Source organism: Sturnus vulgaris, unplaced genomic scaffold, assembly GCF_052056855.1.
Source record: "Sturnus vulgaris isolate bStuVul1 unplaced genomic scaffold, bStuVul1.hap1 Scaffold_194, whole genome shotgun sequence".
In the NCBI taxonomy this organism is placed as follows: Eukaryota; Metazoa; Chordata; class Aves; order Passeriformes; family Sturnidae; genus Sturnus; species Sturnus vulgaris.
In genome coordinates, this window is record NW_028276164.1 from 5,657,210 (window position 1) to 5,680,292 (window position 23,083).

At 53.9% G+C, this 23,083-nt stretch overlaps 2 protein-coding genes across 3 annotated transcripts in view; both read right to left on the reverse strand.

Annotated features, from left to right (window-relative positions):
* LOC148218210 (uncharacterized) overlaps nt 1-23,083 on the reverse strand; it is a 224,844-nt gene that overhangs the window by 141,953 nt on the left and 59,808 nt on the right. Inside the window, exons 4-5 of the mRNA XM_088157923.1 lie at nt 19,934-19,950; nt 4,390-4,817 (exon numbers count right to left, since the gene is read on the reverse strand). Of these exons, the coding sequence (XP_088014049.1) occupies nt 4,390-4,817; nt 19,934-19,950 (445 nt within the window). The remainder of the gene's footprint in view (nt 1-4,389; nt 4,818-19,933; nt 19,951-23,083) is intronic.
* LOC148218211 (uncharacterized) lies at nt 17,010-22,219 on the reverse strand. Of its 2 annotated transcripts, none has more exons than XM_088157956.1 (2): nt 22,140-22,219; nt 17,010-19,455 (listed from the first exon to the last, which is right to left on the reverse strand). In XM_088157956.1, exon 2 carries the CDS (start codon nt 18,896-18,898, stop codon nt 18,179-18,181), a length of 720 nt encoding a protein of 239 aa, XP_088014082.1. In that variant the 5' UTR covers nt 18,899-19,455; nt 22,140-22,219; the 3' UTR covers nt 17,010-18,178. The 2 variants fall into 2 exon arrangements, with proteins under 2 accessions (XP_088014082.1, XP_088014083.1); XM_088157957.1 differs by having other exon boundaries at nt 17,010-18,845; nt 22,140-22,216.

Genomic DNA, 23,083 nt, shown 5'->3' on the forward strand with positions numbered 1-23,083 from the left:
GATCCCATAACCTCCTCTCACTTTCTCCCCACTGCCCCCGGACCCTTTCCCAGTCCCACCAGGACTCACAAAGACCTGTCCCAGTCTCTTCCCAGCACAACCAACCTCATTCCAACCCCTGCTTTCCAATCCCTGATCTTTTTCCAACCCCTCCAGACTCACTCAAACCCCTCCTAGTTACACCCAGCACCCCCAAACTCCCTCCCAGTTACTCCCAGCACACCCCAATCCCCCTCCCATCTCCCCCAGTGCCTCCCATACTACCCCTGCACTGTGGGGTTCGGGCCGTGCCCCAGTGCCGGCTCAGGGGGTGCTGCACCTGGAGCTGGAGCTGGCCCCATATCGGGGGGGTCCAGCAGCACCAGGAGCTGGTAGAAATCCAGTCCCCATTGGGGACCAGGTTGGTGGCCACCACGTGGCCCGAGAGCTCCTGCTGGCCCTGGAACCAGCTCAGCTGGATGTCGGCAGGGTAGAAATCCATCATGGAGGAGAGCAGGCAGCTGGGTCTGGGTTGTGAGCTCAAGGGCAAGAGTGAGATGGGCACTGGGAGAGAGTGGGGACACACTGGGATCAGCTGGGAGGACCTGGGAGAGAGGGGAGAGGGCTGGTGTGGAACTGAGAGGGACTGAGAATGAAATTGGAGAGAGTGGAGGAACACTGGGACAGAGTGGAGTGGATTGGGGCAATGGGAGAAAGAGTGGAGTTTTCAGATTGTACTGAAAAGCTTTTGGAAAGGACTGGGAGGGCACTGGGAGAGAGCAGAGAGATTTGGGGGAGCACTGGGATGCACTGGGAGAGAGGGTGGAGGTCTGGGAGTGGACTGGGAATGCAATGGCTGTGGATTCAGAGGAATTGGGAGGGACTGTGAGGACACTGGAAGAGATGGGGTGGACTGGGAGAGCCATCAGATTCACTTGGGGTGTGGGGGCAGGAGACCACAGGGATGGGTATCTTAGTTTGAGAGACAGTTTTAAAGAGGACATTAGTTTTGTCTCCTCTATAGGGTTCCAATAATACCTTTCCACCAATAGGTAATAATTAGTAGATGAAAGTGGAAAAAAACCTCCAACAGTTACTAACAAACAGTAAGTCCACAAGGCAAAGGGGTAAAAAAGTAAATGATTTCTAAATATTAAATTGTCAGACCTTACCCCACGCACATACCTGGGACAAAAGACCCAAAATTCCCCGCTCACCACACTCGGTACAGGTGGCGCCGACTTCTTCCCCAGGGGAAAAACCAACCAGGGGCTGTCCCGAAGGAGAAGAAAGCCCGGGGCTCGCCTGCCCTTGAACTCCTCCCCAGCCGGGCTCCGCGGGCACGGTCCCGGCAGGCGAAGCAGCGGGGCTGAAGCCTCGGGCTGTTTTCTCTCCCGGCTCGGCCCGGCTCGCAGCGGCTTTGGGCTGCAGCGGCGCCGCTCCGCTCCTGCCGGCGCGGAGCCCCCGGGCTGCGACACAGCAGCTGCTCAGTTCGCCTCCAGGCACGGCAAGGCTGCCCCTGCAGCCTCTCCGAGCCAAGAAAAGGGGAAAAATCCTTTGTTTGCTTGGGGCAAAACCGCTTCTCAGGCAAACAGAAACCCACGGTGCACAGAGAGAGCCGCGGAAAACCCGAGCAGCGAGGCTTCAAAACGCCCGCGGAATGAACAAGGAGCCTCTCCCCGCCCCGGCCCCGCACACATCCCCTCCCGGGCTGCCGGGGTTTAGATACAATAACCATTCTTTGGGCACCAAGCAGAGCATCATGGAATTACCATCACCGTAACTCACTGCAAGAGAATCGTGTATAAAATAATCACATGTAAATATCTATCTGTAAAAGCACGTACTGCACTCTGGATCCAGCAATGTGCTCTAGGACAGGAGCAGAGAGGCTGAACGGACACCAGGGGAGATGGGGAATGTACGGACAGAGCAAACCCTCCAAGGGCTTCAACCTCATTCCCAGCTTTTTCGTGTTTCAAGGGCTTTGACTGCTGGAATTGAATGAACTGAGATGTCACCGTGAAAAGCAGAGCAGTCTGGAACCAGACACTGCTGCTGGAGTCAAAGTCTGGACTTGTCACATCTCAGATTTGAAAATATATTGAATAAAAAACTCCCTTAACCACAACATTTCCCAGCACATCCCTCCTCGCACATTACAAAATACACGGAATCATTTCTATAGGGTAAAAAATAAAGTAAAATATACATTGAAATGTTCCCTGATGAAAAGTAACGTTGAGAAAATACAGAATAATGAAGAGTGTCTAGAAAAGCCGGCTGTGATTTCTCAGGTATTGGGCTCAGTGTCAGCCCAGAGCCGGGCTCTGTCTCCCAGGTGCCCAAGTGCCCGGGCCAGCTCTGAGCAGCCTCTCCCGGCTCTCCAGCCCGGCTTTGCCCCGGCTCTGCCCCGGGCAGGCACTCGGTGTTTCCGTGGTGCCCCTGCCCCGCTCAGCTCCCCGTGCCCTGCAAAGGCGCCGAGGCTGCGCTCGGTGCCCCTGGGTGTCACTGAGCGAGGCACTGACGAGCCCCGGTGCCCGGGCACAGCCCTGAGGGACACCCCTCGTCCCCGGCCTCCCGCGGGACACGGAGCCACTGCCCACAAGGCCCTGGCACGTCCGGCCCGGCCAATTCCTCCTGCCCCGGCCAGCCCGGGCTGCAGCCCCAGGGCTCTGCAGGCCGGGGCTGGGGCTGCCGGCTCCCACCGTGGCCAAAGCCTCCCAGGGCTCTGGCCACGCCAGGGGCTACAAGGCCACGGGGCCGGGGCTGCTCCGGGCCGTTTCCAGGCTGTCCCTCTGCTCTTGGGTGCCGGGGGTGGCCCTTTGTGACACGGGCGTGTGTCAGGGCCCTCGGTGATGCGGGACATTGTGGTGCTGTCCTGAATGAGATTGAAATCCATTGAAATCCATTTATCCACTCATCATCAATGAGAGTATTTAAGATCGCTTAAAAATTGGTGACAAGGGCATGAACAAAAGTCAGATTTAATATTGAGCGACAAAATACAACAAGTTTGATGGCAAGATTGACTCTACTGCCTACAGAACAGCTAAGGCACAACAAGGGAAAACAAGCAACAACAAAACCAAGCAAAATCCAGGCAACCAAAACAGAAATGAACTGAGAACTCCCTAGGGGAGTGTGGGTGGGTGTGTGCTGTGTTTATGCGCATGGGACAAAAGACAGTGCAGGGAAGGATTAAAAGGAGCATGGCCTAAAAATTTTACAACTCTAAAGAACACTTTAACTTCTCCCTTAATTTGTCACTTAACTTATACCTTAGTCCCTGCAATGCAACAGAGGTACAACACTGAACTAATACCTAACTTAACTTATAACTTAACGTTAAGAATTCCACGGAGGAATAACACTTAACAGCATTTAACCTAACTTATAGCTATAACTTGCAAGTTGTACTTAGCAACTTAATACAAAAACACCACTTAGCTTATGACTTACATTTAACAATCTAGCAATAGAATAATAGAAGTATTTAAGAAAGTTCATAACTATAACTAAACCTTGCATACAGACCTTAGGTATCCAAGGTACTTTCACATCTAGGAAAGTAAGATTTCTCCCAGATTTGCTGTAGCATATGTGCAGGGGCACACACACAGACAGTACACTCAGTGCAAGCAAGGTACCTGGGAAAAATTCCCCTCAGAGCTCAGTGAAATCCTCCCTTCAGATGTTTTTGCATCTCCCACTGGCCGAAGGATGGGCCTTGAGCAGTGAGGGTATGGGCCCAGGACACGTCGTGTTTCAGTGATCCTCCAGGCACAGCAAAGCCGAGGGTTTGCTGGCTCTGAGAGGCCCCTCAGAGGGAGACTGCTGGTCACAGCCCACGGTGGCCCAGGAGAGCTCAAAGGTCTCCTTTTGGATTTCTGCTGACAGGGTCACAAGAGAGTGGGCTCCAGTCATAACCATGTTTCATCCTGGCCTCAGTTTGGGTTGGCACTTTCTCTAGGAGTGGGGGAATGCATCACCACACTGGGATCTCAGGGGTGCCCATGGCCTGGATGACGCTGGCCCAATGCCAGGCACCCATCAAAGCCAATATGACCCTGCCCCTCCAGCTGCACAGGGGACAGAAAATTTAATAGAGAATTTCTGGGTCAGATTAAGACAGGGAGAGATCGTCCAAAAACAGCAGAACAGGCATCACAGACCCAGCCTGGGAACAGGGAGGAAATTTATTACCAACCAAATAGCTCAAAGACAAGGAGAGTGAAAAGTTCTCTCCAACTCCTTCCCCCCACCCAACACGGATCACCAGGGCTCTGCCCAACGGGGGTCACTGGGGATCATCCAACACCGATCCTCCCATGGGGGATGGAGCTGGAGCAGAGCACGAAGCTCTTCCCACACTTGGGGCACTCACAGGGCTTCCCTTAGTGGAGCCTCCGTTGGTGTTCGGTCAAGTGAGAGCTCTGTGAGAAGCTCTTCCCACACTCAGGACACTCGTAGGGCCTCTCCCCAGTGTGGATGCGCCGGTGCCTGATGAGGGTGGAGTTGCGGTTGAATCCCTTCCCGCAGTCGGGGCAGCGGAAGGGCCTCTCCTCTGTGTGAATCCGCTCATGTCGTAGGACATGGGAGCTGGTGTGAAACCTCTTCCCACACTGGGGACACTCGTAGGGCCTCTCCCCAGCGTGGATGCGTCGGTGTTTCTTCAGGTAGGACATCCACCCAAAGCTCTTCCCACATTCCAAGCAGGTGTAGGGCCGTTCCCCTGTGTGGATCACCTGGTGCTTCATCAGATCAGAAATCGTCCTGAAGCTTTTCCCACATTTCCCACACTCGTAGGGCTGTTCCCCATTGTGGATCATCTGGTGCTGGATCAGGTGGGAGCTCCTGCTGAAACCCTTCCCACATTCCAAGCACTTGTGGGGCTTCTCCCCTCCAGGAGGCTTCTCCACCAGCTCTGAGCTCTGCCTGGATCTCCGGCCGCCTTCCCGGCTCAGGGAGGGTCCTTCCTTCCCGCAGCTCCCTGGGCTGGGTTTGCAGCTCCTCCTCCTGAGGGATCTATGGGGCTTTTCCTCCTCCTCCATCTGCCCACACCTTCGGAATGACAAGTCCTAGTTTGAGGAAAAGAACAAGATAAGAGGTACTTGGGCTGGGGGCTTCTCCTTTCCCAAGATCATCTCAGGAAGTCACTGAGCATCTTGTGTCTGTGTGTAAGAACCTTCAAAACACCAAGATTCAGCCCAAAAATCCTCCAAAGATCAAGATACACCTCAAACCCCACCCCCCCAAACAACAAGACTGGGCCAAAATCCTCTCCAAAATAGAAAGATTAAGGCCCTGCAAATAAACTAAAGCACCAACAGCCCAATAAAGCTCAGAAACACTAAGATTCATCCCTGTGAAAATCGTGGAACCCTCTCCGTTGTCACCCGCTGCAGGTGGGAGGAACAACACTCCTAGGGCTGGAGGGGAGGCTGCACATACAGGGAAGGGTGGAACCTTGTGCTGTTTCCCGTTTCTGCTCATCCTCCTCCTCTGTTTTCGCCAAATGTCCTCACACTTGTCTTCCTCCTACTATTCCTGCTCCTCCTGCACAATCCCACCTTCTTTTCCCACGTGCAGTATCTGACCATTTTGTGCTTCAACCCTGCTTTTCCTTCCCTTCTTTTGCTGCCCCCAGGCCCAGCACCCACTGCCGGCTCCCTCTTCCCCCCAAACCCACAGCATCCCAGCGCAGGGGCAGCGATGGAGCTGGGGCAGCTCGGGCTGGGGCAGCGCTGGGCTCTCGGACGCTCCCGCCCGCACTCGCTCCCCACTGCAGCCGCTGCCGCCACCACAGCGCGGGGGGGCCCGGCCTTGGCGCTCCCCCCCTCCCACCTCCCCAAATTCCCCTGCCGGGGGGCGCTGGGGCCAGGAGACAGACGAGTGACAGATCAGGGGGGCTGGGAAGAGTCGGCAGCCAGAGAGCACTGAAAATCTCAGCAGTGACTACAGTGGGATCTTCGGGGACTAAACACGGCAGGGCACCCATGCAGGGTGGAAAGGGAAAGCCAGGAAGGGCTCCTGGCCAAAGGGATGATGATCCCAAAATATCTCTGAAGGGTCCCTTCGGAACACGTTGAGGGAGTTTGCACATTCTCCCAGAGGTAATCAAGGACATGGACACACAGGGAGGCATTAAGGAAAGTCGAGAAGGGATGGAAGGTGTCGGTGTGCTGGGAAGGGATTGGGTGAAGGGGAGTGTGCAGGAATATGGTTCAGGAAAGAGGCAGCAGGAAAAATCTATGTGGGGAAGAAAAAGGATGAAGGGAAAGAGGAGGAAGAAAAAAATACTAAGAATGGGAATGTTTTCCAGCAGGCTCTTAGCCTTAAGAGCTGCCAGCTGCTGCAGATCCTTTGTATCCCCGGTTGCCAGGACAGGCACACAAGGAGGTCAGGATTGCAGGGGGTTTCTCTGTGCTGGGCAGCGGCAGGAGCGGGCGCAGAGGGGCGGCACCGGGAGCACGGGCTGGGGGCCTGTGGGGAGCTGCGGGGCCGGGCCGGGGCTGTGGGGCAGCCGGGGCTCAGCGCCGGGCGCTGCCTGAGCCCAGCACCCCCCGGCAATTGCAGGCCCGGCAGTGGCCCCCGGCCCCCAGGAGGCTGCGGGACGCCCCGGCCGCTGCCCGGCCCCGTGGAGCTGCCGGCCCTGCCCGCCGGGGGGGCCGCGTTTGGACACTGCGGCAGGACAGGCACCGGCTCTGGGATACGGGCTGGCCACGGCAGCCACAGCACAAGGAGCAGCGGGACAAAGGAACAGCTGGGAAATGGGCATTGGACGTGCAAGGATGTAGATCAGCTTTTAAGGACTTTCTCTGGGTCAGTGCAGAAAGGAATGATTTAGCAGAAAGCTCAGCAGCTGTCAGAGGATGAGCACCCCCAGGCACTGAGGGGGCTGCAGGAGGGGCTGAAGAAGCCCCTGGAGCACTTGGTCACAAAGGCACAGCAGGGGAATGCAAGAAGGGATGAGGAAAAGGCCAAGGGGAAGGCAAAGGCCATGGCAGAGTTTCTACAGCCCCTGAGGGATGAACCCCAGGGCCAAAGGGGCTGTGTTTTTCCAGGGAAAATGGAAAAGACATGGACGGTCCTTCGACAGGGATGCAGGGAAGCACCAGCCTTATTGGGGCAAGCCTTGCAGAAAATATCACAAGAATTTACCCCACCCACCCCCAGGGATTGGGTTAATGCAGGATGTGGATGACTTGCTGCAGTCAGGAGGACAAGAAGTGGTAGAAGAAGCCTCTGTGAAATGGCTGAATGCTCAGGCTAAAAAGCATCTTTGAGTATTTGAAATAAAAGAGGAAATGGTGGAGAAAAGGGTTAAATATTTGGGACATATTTTGACTGAGGGTTTGTGGTGTATTGACCCGAAGAGGGACCAGGGAATCTCAGAAGTGATCCAGGACTAAAAAGCAGGTGCAAGAATTCTGACGATTAATAGGAAACTGCAGGACCTGGATTGAAGATTCTCTGCATATGCAACATGTTGCTGCATTTAGGAAGTGTTTTCTGAGTCAGTGTGTGCCCTTGGCTGAAGGCCAAGCATCCGGCCATTATAACCTTTGGCCAGAGCCAGGGCAGATATTCAATTATCTCCCTGGGAATTGATCTTTGCAATTCCTTACCCTGGGAATTCTCCACCTAGTGCGGGCTGGAGATAAGGGATGTATATTTCAAGCAGTCTGTGGCCAGAATCCTGTCTCTTGTGAAATCTCTGCCACAGGAAGCTGGGCTGGCACAGAGCCTGCCTTGGCACTTTGCTGTTCACAGCATCCACCCAGGACTCTGCCTCTCAATTGCACTCACACACTGGGCTGCCTGCGATTCCATTGTTGGAAAGTATACCAAATTTTAAAAGGTTTTTTTTACCTTTCATTTTACTAGTCAGGCTCGGTTTGCCTTTCTCTCAGGAAAGAAATTTTAAAAGGTTTTTTTTAATGGATGTTGCACCACTCAACAGAGATGAGTTTAACATCTCAACAGACTGGGAATAGCCCAAAAGATTCCCACAAAGATAACAACATTCAACAAAACATCAATGAAACATCAGCAAACATCAGGGAACACCCACCCCAGACACTGCCCCTGGCCGAGACGGAGACACCTGGTCTGGAAAAGACTGAGAAGGAAATCCAGGAATGTGGATCTAATTAACATCAAAAGAGGAGAAATCCGTGTGCAATAGGAAACCAAATACTAAGAACTACACAACCTGGAAGCAATAAACACTATTTCATAGGGTTCGGACAGTAAAACGTTTAGGAAAAATCTAGTAAAATTCACATCTCATGGAATGATTTTCTCTGGGCTATGCGTGGATGAAATTATTTCTGTTGCTCATCCTGACCAGGATCAAGTAATGCCTTGACTCTCTGACATTAAGATATTGCTGAAGAGTTTTTGTTTTTCCTGCAGTTTCAGTGACAAGATTACACCATTAGAAAATTTTTTCATATTAATCCAACTTTTATTTTATCATTTAGATTCAGACCAGGGGTGTGACAAGCAATTTTTACTCCTAGGAGAAGATGTAGAAAAGACTTGCTTGCACTGGAATATTTTTCTCTATATTTGTGGCTGACTCTTAATGATGGGAGAATTTCGGAATGGGTTTTTCAATGCTCACCTTTAAGTTGCATTTTGCAAACTTAGAAGAGTATTAATCGTAAGGCTTTAACACATAAATAGTTAATACAAAATCGTTAAAATAAAAAAAAAAGAAAAATAAAGCAGATTGTGAGGGTGGACGTATGAATCACCTAAAGGCTGCTCTGGAAGAAAATCCTAGTTCCAGGCAGCCAGGAGAGGAGTTTTAGAAATGCAAATTAACATTGCTCTGGAGAAGTGTGGACAATGCCCAAGGGCCTTCTTGCCAGGGGGAGGAATTTCCCTGAGTCCATCTGCCCCTCACCCCCAGCTCTGCCTGCTTGCACAGATGGAATTTGCACAACTAAAGGCAGAGCCCATAGTGAGGATATCTGACTGCAACAGAAACTGGTTAAGCTGCAAAGGGAAACAGCAAACGGAGAATATTGAGCAAATTTCATGAAAAAAAAAGTGTGTGTGCGGGGATCATCCCTCTCCCCAAAGCAATGAGGTGTTTTTGCTAGTCCAGAGAAATCCGTTGGGAATCCAAACATTTTGTAATTTCATAAGATAAAAGTGGTCAATTGATGCAGCCGTGGCAGGAGGAGCACCCCAAAAAGGGAAAAAGATGAACGGCCACCAGAACAAATCCTACAACACCATGGACCAGCCCCTGGGATCCCTAACGAATTCATATCAGGACACAGAAAACCCATCCATAATTTGAGTGGCATAATTAGGTTAAAAAGTATCCTGGAAATAATAACCAACCAGACAACTCCAGCTCCTGACCTTCCTGCTGACCAAGCCGCTGAAATGAGGAACGAGACATTTCACCATGGGATGGGATCAGATTATCTACTTACAGAAGAAGGAGGAGTTGGTGGAAAATTAAATGATGCAAACGTCTGTTTGCAAACAAATGATAACCGAAAAGTGGTTCAACAGATAGCAAAGGAAATATGAAAATATCTCGTATTCCGGAGAAAGGATGGGAATGGGACACGTTTCCGTGGTTCCCTGGCAGACCGTGGCATAAATGAATGCTGCTGCTCCTCTGATGTGCTGCAGTAACTCTCAGCTTATTACCATGCAAGACACCTTGCGGCAAAAAGGATGCAGGAAAAGAGATTGAGTCAATGGAAATTAAAAGTTAGTAAAGGCAATTCTTGAGAAAATAAGAAAATGAGGGATTGAAAGCAGTAAGATTAATATCGTAGTAGGAGTGCATATTAACGAGGACATGCAGTAGGCGGATACGGAAGTCTGAACCTTCCAAGTACCTCAGCCAGTGGGCAAAGGGAGAGGGAGATGCAGACGGGAAAATGAGGATAAAAAGGAGGCGGCGTTTTAGAGACCGCATGGCAAATGCCGCATGGCCTCTCTCTTTGTTCATCAATAAAGTCACTTCTACAGGACTCCTCTGTCTCCTGCGGGCACACAAACCTCTGGCCACGGGAATTTTCCCGCACAGTCCCGGCCACAGGGCAGACACCTCTGTGCCACCCACAGCAACCGGGACGAGCCAGCGCTGCTCCGGCACCGGCTCCTGCCGAGGCCCCAGCGGGAAGGAGACCGCGGGCAGCCGCTCCCGCAGCGCCCTCAGCCCAGCGCCAACACGGGCCGGCACCGGCACAACCAACCCGCCAGAGCCCCCTGCCGCCCCCGAGGCCCGCAGCGAGCCCCGAGCCCCCGCACAACCCAGCGCGGCTCCCACCTGCGCTGGGGCCGCCTCCGAGCTCCGCCGCCGCCTCCCCGGGCTCCGGCCGCTGCCGCCGCTGCCGGGCCCGCACAGACGCTGCCACAATGGCGCCTTTGCTGCTCTGCCCAATCAGCGCGCGACAACCAGGAGTGACATTGGCACAATCAGCCAATGGCAGCGAGGGCCGGGCTCTGCACACGGCCCAGCCTCGGCCCGCGCTCTCAGGGCCCCCCGGGCTGTGGGAGGGCAAAGGCGGAGATGAGGAACAGCCCTGGAACGGGCCCGGGCCCGAGCCGCCATTGGCCTGGAAACACAAACAAAGTTCTCCGCAGCTCCCGGCACGCCTTTCCCAGCCCTGCGTGTTCCCTGGCTCCGGCTCAGCGGGAAGCCCTGGAACCTCATTTGTCCTACCCCCTAATTAGGAGCATCAGTGCATGGCTTTGATTTCCCGCACAAAAAGGGAAAACTGCTCCAAAGGCCTGTGGATGAGTGGGAGAGGGGAGAGATTTCTGGCAGAAAACTCCAAAAACTCAGAGCAGGATAATGAGAAGTAAATGAAGACCCTTCAAACCAGCTTTCCACACGCCTCCCTCCTTCCAGCTGCACCTCCTACCTCGGCAGTGCAGGGTGGGAGAAACGACGCTCACTTTGTAAAATTATAAAGGTTTATTAAACCTTAGCAAAAAAAAATACAACAAAAGACTGAATTAGGAGAAAAATCAGCGCTGGGAGCACAGGACTAAAGCAGCAGACCCGGGTGTGATTTGGGGGCCCAGGGGGGTCCCCGGGCCGCCCCCCCCCCGATCTCGGCCAACGGGTGCGAGCGGCGCGGCCCCGCTGCTGAGCACTGACCCCGCCCCGGGGGCCGCCGGGACCCCCCCGAAAAAACCCGCACCTGCACCCCCCCTTCAGTCCCTCCAACCTTCCCAGTCCTGGGCGAAAAGTGGGAAAGGGGAGGATCTGGGGCGGGATCACCCGGAGACCCCCGGGGTGAGGAGCAGGAGGGGAGGGGGGGGGGATTGGGCTCGCTCTGAGGGGGGCGGTTCCCGCGCGAGGATTTCGGGGGGGTTCGCTCGAGGAATTTTGGGGGTCCTCGTGCGACGGATCCTCCTGCAAAGGGCTCCTCTCGTGCCACCGTCTCCTCCTGTCACCCAGACCAGTTTGGGGAGCTCTTTGTGTCACCCAGAGGAATCTGGGGGATCCTAGTGTCACAGAGAGCCACGCGAGTGTCACCAAGAGCTCCTCGATTGCCACCAGGAGGAACGGGGGGATTCCTCGTGTCACCGAGAGCCCTGCGAGTGACACTGAGAGCCCTGTGTCACCAAGAGCCCCTCAAGTGCCCCCAGCTCTTTGTGCCACCAGGAGCCCCTGGAGTGCCACCAGCTCCTCGTATCACCGAGAGCCCCCCGTGCCACCAGGACCTCGTGCCAGAGAATTTGGGGAGAGTCTCTGTGCCACCCAGAGCCCCTGAGTGTCACCAGCCTCATGCCAGGGTCCCCAGTGTCATCGGGGTCTCTCTCTGTGTCACACACCAGAACCCCCCTCCGAGCACCAGGACCCCCGAATTTAACCGTCCTCGTGCACCGGGACCCCCTCAGGACCCTCGAGTTTCCTCTCTCCCCTCCTCGTGCACCGGCATCACCGGACCGCTCCCCCCTCTTTCCCGAGGAATCGCCGGAGATCCCCTCCATCAATCACCGGGCACCGGGACCACCAGAGGACCTCCCCCATCAATCAGCACCGTCACCGTGCACCGGGACTCCCCCCTCATCGAGCAGTGACACCCCCTCATCGTGCACCGGGACCGCCGGACCCCCCCTCAAACATCGCCAGCCTCGGGCACCGAGATCACCGGAGACCCCTCCATGAGTCACCGGGACCCCCCCGTCATGCACCAGGACCAGCGGAGACCTCCCCAGGAATCACCGGACACCCCCTCACGAATCACCGGGCACCGGGACGCCCCCTCGGGCACCGGGACTGGACCCCCCCTCGTGTACCGACCACCCTCCGGTGCACAGGGCCCGGACCCCCCTTTGTGCCCCCCCTGCCCATCCCGGGGATTCCGCCCCTCCCCTTTGACTTCTCCCGGGAACAGGAGCGGGAATGGGGGGGGGGCGTGCGCTGGGGGGGCACCGGGGTGTCCCCAGCACCGGGGGGAGTCCCTTGGGGCTCGCTCCTTTCCCCCCACTCTCCTCCTCCGGTTATCACCAGGGACCCCCCCAATTTACCGGGGCTCCCCCTATTCACTGCCCCCCTGTTCACCGACCCCCCCAAAGTGCTGGGCCCCCCCCTTACTCACCGCCCCTCCCCCATCCATGGGACCCCCCCACTCACCGCTCCCCCCCCATCACCAGGACCCCAAAATCCATGGGACTCCCCCCACACTCATCAAGACTCCCCCCAAATCCATGGGACCCCTCCCTCCCCCCCACTCACCACCCCCTTCTCAGCACTCCCCGGGCCCTCCCCATTGATCGAACGCCCCCATGGCCCCCCCAGCCCCTCGCCCTCGCATTGGGCCCCCCCGGGGCCGAGGCAGAGCCCTCCCTGAGGGACACCCCTCATCCCCGGCCTGCAGCCGCCCATGGAGCCGCTGACCACAACTCCCTGCCTGCGTCCATCCGGCCAATTCCTCTGGCCCCGCACAGCCCAGCCTGCAAAGCCAGCACCTGCTGGGCACCTGCTCCATGACACTTCCAGGGGCTTGGGCTGCTGAAGGGCTGCTGGGCTGGGCCCTTTGTGACACAGGGCCGTTCTATCGGGTTCCTGGGTGCTGTTGGACATTCTGTTGTCCTGGTGACATGGCACAGCCCCGCCCTGCAGGGGTATATACGGGGCACAGGGCCCTGCGCTGCCCAGGGCCAGGAGTGCCACTGGCTCAGGAGGAAGCAGCTCCCGGGATCTCTGTGCTCCAGGCAGTTGCACATGGAGGAGGAAAAGGTGAACCCTGTTATAAATGAGAGACAAAAGTCTCGATTTTCAGCAAAATTTAGATTGCTTTATTTGATATAGAAAGAGCAAGCAGCGCTGGGGAACGTGAGGGGTCACCGCCCACTCCACGCTCCACCCAACCTTGGTTTGCAGCCTCTTCTTATACTGTGGTTTCTCGTTGTAATCAATAATTTTTGGTTTTTTGTTGTCATAAGCAGTGGTGGTTGAATAAACATCCTTACACAAATTCACAAAGCCTTTGGGTGATAATCAGTCACAGATAGCCATCTGGTCCTCATAGATAAGCACCAGAGAAGTTCTGGAATTCTGGTCCTTGAGATAAGCAGCATTGATCAGACAAAGGCAGGAAGGGCTATTGGGAAGGCTGATTTTGCAAGCTGGTAGCCGATACAACTTATTTGGAAAACATAACATAATATAATGTAACATAATACAACATACCATAACAAGGTGATTTTAAACAGTGATTTTATCATATAATTTCCTTTATCTAGTGTCCATGCTTCACTTCAGAGTTTAGTATTCTGGTTTATACAAACCCCAATGCTTTTGTGATTAACACGAATCTTTTATCAGTTGTCACACTGGGAACTCCAAAACTCCTCCTGGACCCTCACCTGGGAAACCCCAAATCCTTGAGAATTTTCACTTGGAGCCACCCAAACCCCACCCAAACCCTCCCCAGAACTCCCCAACCCCTCCCCCACCCCCTAACCACCCTTTCCTGTCCCCAGCTGTCCCCCCCTGCCCTGCCCCCGAGCTGGGCCAGGCAGATACCATGTGGCACCGAGTCCTGGTGGCCCTGCTGGCCCTGGTGGCACTGGTGGCCCTGGTGGCCCTGGCCAAGGCCTTGAGGACACCAAGCACCGTCCCTGCAGCACTGGCTGAAGCCAAGGTCACGCTGTATCAGGCCCAAGTGGCCCTGGAAGAGCTAAAGGACTCCAGAAAGGCCGAGGTGGCCCCGGCAGTGGCCCAGGGGACCCTGGGGGACGAGGACGAGCAGGAGCTGCGGCACCAAGGGGTCCTGGCTGAGGCAGCAGTGATGATGATGCTGGAGCGGGAGGAGGAAGGGGCACAGCAGTGCCAGAGCTGGCTATGGGCTGGGCACAGGCTGGCCGTGGGGCTGATGGTGCTGTGCACTGCTGTGTGTGAGTAAAAACCAGTATGGACCAGTATAAACCAGTATAAACCAGTATGGACCAGTATAAACCAGTTTGGGTGAACTGGGCTCTGGGCTGGGCACAGGCTGGCCATAGGGCTGATGACACTGTGTGTCAGTAAAAACCACTATAAACCAGTATGGACCAGTATAAACCAGTATAGAGCAGTACAGACCAGTACAGACCAGTTTGGGTGAGCTGAGCTCCAGGCTGGGCATGGGCTGGCCGTGGGGCTGATGGTGCTGTGTGTGAGTAAAACCCTGTATAAACCAGTATAGAGCAGTATGGACCAGTATAGAGCAGTATGGGCCAGTACAGACCTGTACAGACCAGTATGGACCAGTAGAGACCTTCCCCTGTCCCAGGATGGGGACACTGGGCTGGCACTGGGAGCACTGGGAGGGAACTGGTTTGGTGACATTGAGATGGTGACATTGTTTTGGGGACAATGAGTTGGTGACACTGGGATGGGACTGGGATGGAACTGGTGACACTGGGACACAACTGGGAACACTGGGACAGGGACACTGGGACAGGATGGAGGATACTGGGATGGGACAGGGACACTGGAATGGAACTGGGAGCAGTGGCCTGGTTACACTGGGACAGGACTGAGGACACTGAGACTGAACTGGGGACACGGGGGTGGTGCCATGGGTGGCACTGGTGACGCTGAGATGGCACTGGGGACACTGGGATGGAACTGGGAACACTGAAAGGGGACGTTGGGATGGGGACATTAGGAAGGGACTGGTGACACTGAGGTGGTGACACTGGGACAGAACTGGTGGCACTGGGATGGAACTGGGAACACTGGGATGGTGACACTGAGCTGGCACTGGGAGCACTGGGCTGGCACTGGGAGCACTGGTCTAGTGACACTGGGACAGGACTGGTGGCACTGGGCTGGTGACACTGGTACGGGTCAATGACGGGGTGGCATTGGGCTGGCACAGGGACACAACTGGGACAACTGGGACAAGAACATTGGGACAGGATGGGGGACACTGGGATGGCACTGGGGACACTGGGCTGGTGATGACATTGGTATGGGGACACTGGGGATGTGGTACTGGGACAGGACTGGTGGCACTGGGATAGGACTGGGGACACTGGGCTGGAACTGGGTTAGTGACACCAGGCTGGTGGCACTTGGGTGGTGACAGAACTGGTGGCACTGGGTTGGTGACACTGGTATGGTGACAATGGGGGGGTAGCACTGGGATGGGACTGGGAGCACTGGGATGGTGACACTGAGAGGGAACTGGTGGCACTGGGACACAACTGGGAGCACTGGGACAAGAGCACTGGGACAGGATGGGGGACACTGGGATGGCACTGGGAGCACTGGGAGGGAACTGGTTTGGTGACATTGAGATGGTGACTTTGGTATGGGGACAATAGGGTGGTGGCACTGGGAGGGAACTGGAGACACAGATTGAACTGGGAGCACTGGGATGGTGACACTGGGACACAACTGGTGGCATTGGGATGGAACTGGTGACACTGGGACACAACTAGGAGCACTGGGACAGGGACACTGGGACAGGATGGGGGACACTGGGATGGACTGGAGACACTGGACACTGGGATGGACTGGAGACACTGGGAGGGAACTGGGAGCACTGGGATGGTGAAATTGGTATGGTGGCAATGGGGCAGTGACACTGGGCTGGGAAGGAACTGGGAACACTGAGCTGGTGACACTGGGACAGGACTGGGGACACTGGGGCAGCTCTGGTGGCGCTGGGGTTGAACTGGGGACACTGGGATTGAACTGGGGACACTGGGCTGGTGACACTGAGACTGAACGGGTGGCACTGGGATGGTGACACTGGGGCAGCCCTGGGCTGGTGGCTCTAGGGTGTTCTTGGTGCCACTGCTCAGGTGCCACTGTGCTGGTTGCCCTGCTGCCGTGTCTCCGGTGCCACCTGTGCAGTGTCCCCATGTCCCCGCAGTGTCCCTGGACTCGGCGCGCGCTGTGCTGGGGGTGACCGAGGACAGTCACCTGCTGCTGGCCCTGGGCACGGTGGCCGTGTCCTGCCAGGTGACCCTGCAGGCCTCGGTGACATCGCGGTGACACCTGGCCACCATTGCCCGTGAGCACCGGGCCATGCCCCAGCATCTGCGGGGCCATGCCCAGGGCGTGGCAACTGCCAGGGCCAGCGCTGAGGCCCCCGCGGCCACCAGCAAGGTCACCACAATGTCCAGGGGCAGCTGGACACGGTGACATGGCACCTGGGGACCTTAGTGGACGCTGTTAACCAGGACATGGTGGTGACACATGGGGGACATGGCGACAGGGGTTCCCCAGAGCTGCCCAGGCCCTCGGGGACATCATGGTGGCCTTGGGGACATCGGTGGAGGGACACAAGGAAGTGATGCAAAAGCTGGAGGCAGCCCGGGATGCAGGGACAGGGTGGGGACATGGGGGCGGCACTGTCACCCCAAGGGACACTGGGGACCTTGGTGCCTTGCCTTGGGGACATCAGGGCCACCCTGAGGTCGCCTGTCCTGTTTTGGGTCACTACGATGTCCCTGCAGTGTCCCCATGTGACCGCAGTTTGTCCCCCTGAATCGTTAAAAACCGGAATAATCACGGACAAAGGCGCTGTAACTAATTAAAGTGACAAAGTGGTGTGTTTATTCACCGGCACGGGAGTCACCTCCCAAAGGCGTGACCGCCCCGAACAAGGTTCTTTGCCCTCTATTTATTGCCCAAGGTCTTACATACAATACATGTGCATAACCCCAGCACCTCCCATCCCCATCCCATATTAAAATGAGCCCATTCGTCCTTCATGTGTGCGCAGTTCTTCTCTTGAATTGGGTCGGTCTCGAAATGGGTCAGTGGTCTCGATGGATGAAGTCAGGAGAGTCTTCATCAGGTCTCTGTGATCCTCTGGCACGATCCAAGGCCTCGTGCTTCATAAATAACGGTTTATTATTTTATGTTCTTCTATACCTAAGTTCATAATAGCAGATAATTATACCAATTAGCTCTTGCCTAAGCATCAAGTAATTACCTACTTAACTCACATCTTGGTCATGGAAGCTCCTTCTACCCTTAGCAAAAATCTTAACTCTTTAAAACCATGATTCAACTCTCCATGTCTGTGCCCCACCATGTCTTTGTCCCTCCGTATCCACACCCATGTCTCAGTTCAGTGTCTTTATTTTCAACTGTGTTACTTGTTTTAAAAGGATGAAGAGAAATGAAAAGCAAATCGAGGCTAAAAGAAAAGGATTGCCTTGTCTGTGTGACCTGAGGACCTATGTGCTTGAGTGGGAGGGAAAAATATTTTTTGGAGGACTTTCCACCCCACTGTCTCCAAAATCTTGATTTTTTTGCCTCAGTTCATCACCATTTGGCTGCGGAAGACAACCTTGGGCAATAGGAAATGAAAATCCTGGAATCAGTGAGGTTGGAAAAGATCTCCAAGATTGTTCAGCATTCCTGGATGCCACCAGAAGATAGGATTGAACAAAGAAGATTTTCTGGGGATCAAAGTCAACAAATCTGCTCTCCTCAAGGAATTCCCAATGTCAGTTTGAGCCCTGATGGACGTTCCTGATCCTACATTCATCCAGGTGCCCACAGGGAGACAGGATGAGGCAGAGTCCCCCCAGCCAGATGACTTCCCAACAGGGATCACCAGGACCACGGATCACCAGGGCTCTGCCCAACGGGGGTCACTGGGGATCATGCAACACCGATCCTCCCATGGGGGATGGAGCTGGAGCAGAGCACGAAGCTCTTCCCACACTCGGGGCACTCACAGGGCTTCCATTAGTGGAGCCTCCGTTGGTGTCGGGTCAAGTGAGAGCTCTTGGAGAAGCTCTTCCCACACTCAGGACACTCGTAGGGCCTCTCCCCAGTGTGGATGCGCCGGTGGACAGTGAGGATGTCGTTGCGGTTGAATCCCTTCCCGCAGTCGGGGCAGCGGAAGGGCCTCTCCTCTGTGTGAATCCGCTCATGTAGGAGGACATGGGAGCTGGTCTGAAACCTCTTCCCACACTTGGGACACTCGTAGGGCCTCTCCCCAGTGTGGATGCGGTGGTGCCTTCTCAGGTGAGAACTATGCCCAAAGCTCTTCCCACATTCCAAGCAGGTGTAGGGCCGTTCCCCTGTGTGGATCACCTGGTGCTGCATCAGATGAAAAATGGTCCTGAAACTCTTCCCACATTTCCCACACTCATAGGGCTTCTCCCCAGTGTGGATCCTCTGGTGCCGGATCAGCTGGGACCTGTAGCTGAAACTCTTCCCACATTCCAAGCACTTGTGGGGCTTCTCCCCTCCAGGAGGCTCCTCCACCAGCTCTGAGCTCTGCCTGGATCTCCGGCCGCCTCCCCGGCTCAGGGAGGGTCTTTCCTCCTCGCAGCTCCCTGGGATGGGTTTGCAGCCCCTCCTCGAGAGAGATCTCCGGGGCTTTTCTACCTCCTCCATCCCTGCACACCTGGGGAATGAAAAATCCTGGTTTAGGGGGAAATAACAAGAAGAGAGCTCCATAAACTGGGTGTTCCTCCTTGCCCAAGTTCATCTCTGGAAGTCATTGAGCATCTTGTGTCTCTAATAACCTCCCAAACACCAAGACTCCCACCCAAAATCCTCCAGACTTTAAGACACAGATCAAATCTCCCCAAATAAAAGGCTTCAGCCAAAATCCACTCCAAAATTGTGCTGGTTTGAAAGCAAAACCAGTGAGAGACTCCAAGTCAGAAATACAATTTGATATGAAAAATGGTAAGAGAAAAAAAATACATGCAATAGTACAAAAGAAAACAACTGACAGAATCAGAATACAACCTGACACCCCGCTAGTTAGGGTGGTGGTGGCAGTTCAGATGAAGTGGTCTTGTTGTAGTAGTGATGCTGTAGAAAGGTCTGGTAGCTCTTGTCCTCTGGAAACCAGTGGGTAAGGGCTGCCTTGGTGTTCCAAGTCTCAGATTTTCTCTAGGTAGGAAAGGCTTGGCTCCTCCCCCTGGCTGGAGCATCTCCCAATGGGATGATGGAATTTTATCAGTCATGCAGTGGCACTCAATGGCCCATTAACAGAAGATATCTTCCTGGAGGAAGGATGGGTTGTGGAAAAGATAAAGAACACTGCCCCACCTGGTTTTAACAGATGGCCCATTAGCAGAGGATATCTCCCACAGAGATAAGGACCACTGCCCCACAGATGGTGATAGAATTTGTACTTTTGGTCACGTCCTGTGACCTAAAACACATCCCCTGCTCGCCAGGGCCTTGAGGGGCAGCTGTCCAGCTGGGCCAAGGTGTGCCAGCACCTCCAGCCGTGCTGGGGAGCCTTGCCAGCTCTGGGCCCTGCTGTGCAGGAGGGTCCCTGTGTGAGCTGGGGCCTCAGCCACTCCTCTCTCCACACTCGCCCTGCTGCAGCTCCCTACTCTTCCTCCTATTATTCCTCCTTCTCCTGCACAATCCCACCTGCTCCTCCCACGTGCATCCATGGCTGCTTTAGGAATACAATGGGACCTCCACAAGCCCTTGCACCCCCACAGCTCAGGTCAGGTTGAAAGAACAAACGGGAAATAAATAAACACCTTTGGAAGCTGGTGATAGAAGCCAAGATGCCATGGCTACGGCTTTTGCCATTGGCTTTGGCCAGAAAAAGTGCCAGATCCAGGGCAGATATTCCATTATCTCCCTTGCAAATGGTGTGTGAAATTTTTTACCCCAGTAATTCTTCATCTAGTGGAGAATAATTCTACTTTTGTGTTATCAGTTAGGTTTGGGCCAAGGATGTGTCAAGCAATTTTTGCTCCTTGGAGAAGAAGTAGAAAAATCTTGATTGCATTGGAAATTTTTTGTGTATATTTTTGAGTGGCTCTTAATGATGGCAACATTTCCATATGGGTTTTACCATGTTCACGTTTAGGGTGGATTTTGCAACACCAGAAAAGCTTTAAAGGTGATGCTTTAATGCATAAACATTTAAGAAAATATTGTTAAAAAGAAAAAAAAATGGCAAAAAATAATGCAAATTGTGGGGGGTGCACTTGTGGATCACCCAATGACTGCTCTGGAATAGAAGCATTGGATCCAGGCACAGCCAGGAGAGGAGCTTTAGAAATGCAAATTAACACAGCTAGGGCAAAGTGTGCACCATGTACCAGGGTCTTGTTCCCTGGGGGAGGAATTTCGCTGCTTTCCTCTGTCCTTCACCCCAAGCTCTGCCTGCTTGCACAGATGGAATTTGCACAACTAAAGGCAGAGCCCATAGTGAGGATATCTGACTGCAACAGAAATTGGTTAAGCTGCAAAGAGAAACAGCAAAGGAAAACGTTGTGAAAACTTCATGAAAAATGTGGGAGGGGGGAATAATCCCTCTCCCCAGTCCAACATGTGCTGTCACTGTTCAGAGAAATCAGTTGGGAATCCAAGTATTTGATGATTATTTAGAGAAAAGTGGTCAATTGATGCAGCCCTGGCTGGAGGGAGCACCCAAAAATGGGAAAAAGATGAACGGCCACCAGAACAAATCCTACAACACCACGGACCAGCCCCTGGAAGCCCTAATGATTTCGTATCAGGAGACAAAAAAAATCCATCCATAATTTGAGTGGCATAATTAGGTTAAAAACTGTCCTCGAAATAATAACTAAACAGACAGCTCCAGCTCCTGACTTTACTGCCCACCAATCCAAGGAAATGAAGAATGAGACATGTCACCATGGGATAGAATCAGATTATCTATTAAAAGAAGGAGAGGAGTTTGTGGAAAATTAAATGATTGAAACTGCTATTTGCAAACAGATGATAACCAAAAAGTGGTGAAACAGATAACAAAGGAAAGAAGAAAACAGCTCATATTCCAATCCAAATGTAGAAAGGATGAGAATGGGACACGTTTCTGTGGTTCCCTGGCACACCATGGGTTAAACGAATGCTGTTCCTCCTCTGACGTGCTGCAGCAACTCTCATCTTTTTACCATGCACTGAGTGCAGCTCATTCAGCAGGTGAGCAAGGGGATGCAGGTGGCAGCCAGGCCTCCTGATCCAGAAACGGCTACAAAAGGACAGGGAATGAGGTCACTGAGAATAATCCCAAAATCAAAGAGGATCCAGGAAAAGATACTAAGTCAATAGTAATAAAGTTAGTAAAGATAATTATTGAGAAAATGAGAAGAGGGTTTGAACAGAGTAAGATGAATGTGCCCGGAGACAGGGCCAGGAATTTGTACAAAAGGAAGTAACAAGACAAACCATCAGTTTCAGAAAACTAATTGGCACGGACAACTGCTCAGCCAAGATCCTTCTCAATTCCTGAACTTCGAGAAGGAGAAACACTTAACAGAGCCGGGAATATCGGATGTTATACAAAAGGAGGGGTGCATATTAACGAGGGCATGAAGTAGGCGGATCGCGAAGTCTGAACCTTCCAAGTACCTCAGGCAGTGGGGAAAGGGAGAGGGAGATCCGGCCGGGAAAATGAGGATAAAAAGGCGGCTGCGTTTTAGAGACCGCATGGCAAATGCCGCATGGCCTCTCTCTTTGTTCATGAATAAAGTGACTTTTACAGGACTCCTCTGTCTCTTTTGTGCACACAAACCTCTCGCCACGTGAATTATCCCGTAGAGCCCCAGAGACAAGGGCAGCTACCTCTGTGCTACCCACAGCAACCGGGACGAGCCAGCGCTGCTCCGGCACCGGCTCCTGCCGAGGCTGCAGGTGGGTCTGGGCTCCATCCCGGACTCACCCCCAGCTCCCAGTGCCCTCAGCTCCCGCTCACCCCGAGCTCCCGGCGGTTCAGGGCAGCAGCGGTTCCTTGGCCTCCTGCCCGCTCCTCAGGCGAGGTTTCCGAGAAATGGCGGAGCTCGGGCAAAGGGAGCAGAGTCCGTGCCGCGTGCAGAGCCCGCCCCTCGCGGCGATTGGCTGATTCCGCTGTCACTCCTCGAATTCGCGCGCTGATTGGGCAGAGCCGGGGAGAGCCCGGCCCCGGGGCCACCGCCACCAGGAGACAAAGAGCGAGCGAGGGGGACGGGGCTTGTATGACTTAGAGCAAAGGATAAATCCATCTCAAACAAAAGATGTTCTTAACAAGCAAAAAGATTTTCACAGACAAACAAGAAAGCTGGTGTGGCAAGTAGAGAAAAGATCTCAGAATTTTCCAATGCAAGAAAACTGAAAAAGTACTTCGAGCTTAAAGTGTGTCATACTAACCTTTGGTGATTGGACAATAGTATCATGAATATGGTAATGTTAGTAGTAAGGATAGGCTATAGGTAACAGTAAAGGATGCTCTGTAATGGAAAGTATAGAATGCACTGTAACCAGAACTAGAGAAGCTTCAGACGAACCTACAGCTGTGGCTGAAAAGGCTCCACGACCTGTGAATTGCGGTATCATCTGGATACAAAAAACAGCATTTTAAAGAGCCGTCTGGAGCCCCACATAGCTCGTTTTGGCTCTTACAGACGGGCACACACAGACACACAGACACACAGACACACAGACACACACACACAGACACACACAGACACACACACACACACACACAGACACCCCCCAGCACATCCGTGCTACACACACACCCACCTAGGCACAGTCTCCACTAATGCTCACCTGCCCACAAGCACAAGACCTGTTGTCCTTAGAGAGCTCGTGCACACGAATACGTGCAGTGTCATTGACACACGGATGTCCCACACAGAGCCGTGCTCACCCTTGCGGAGC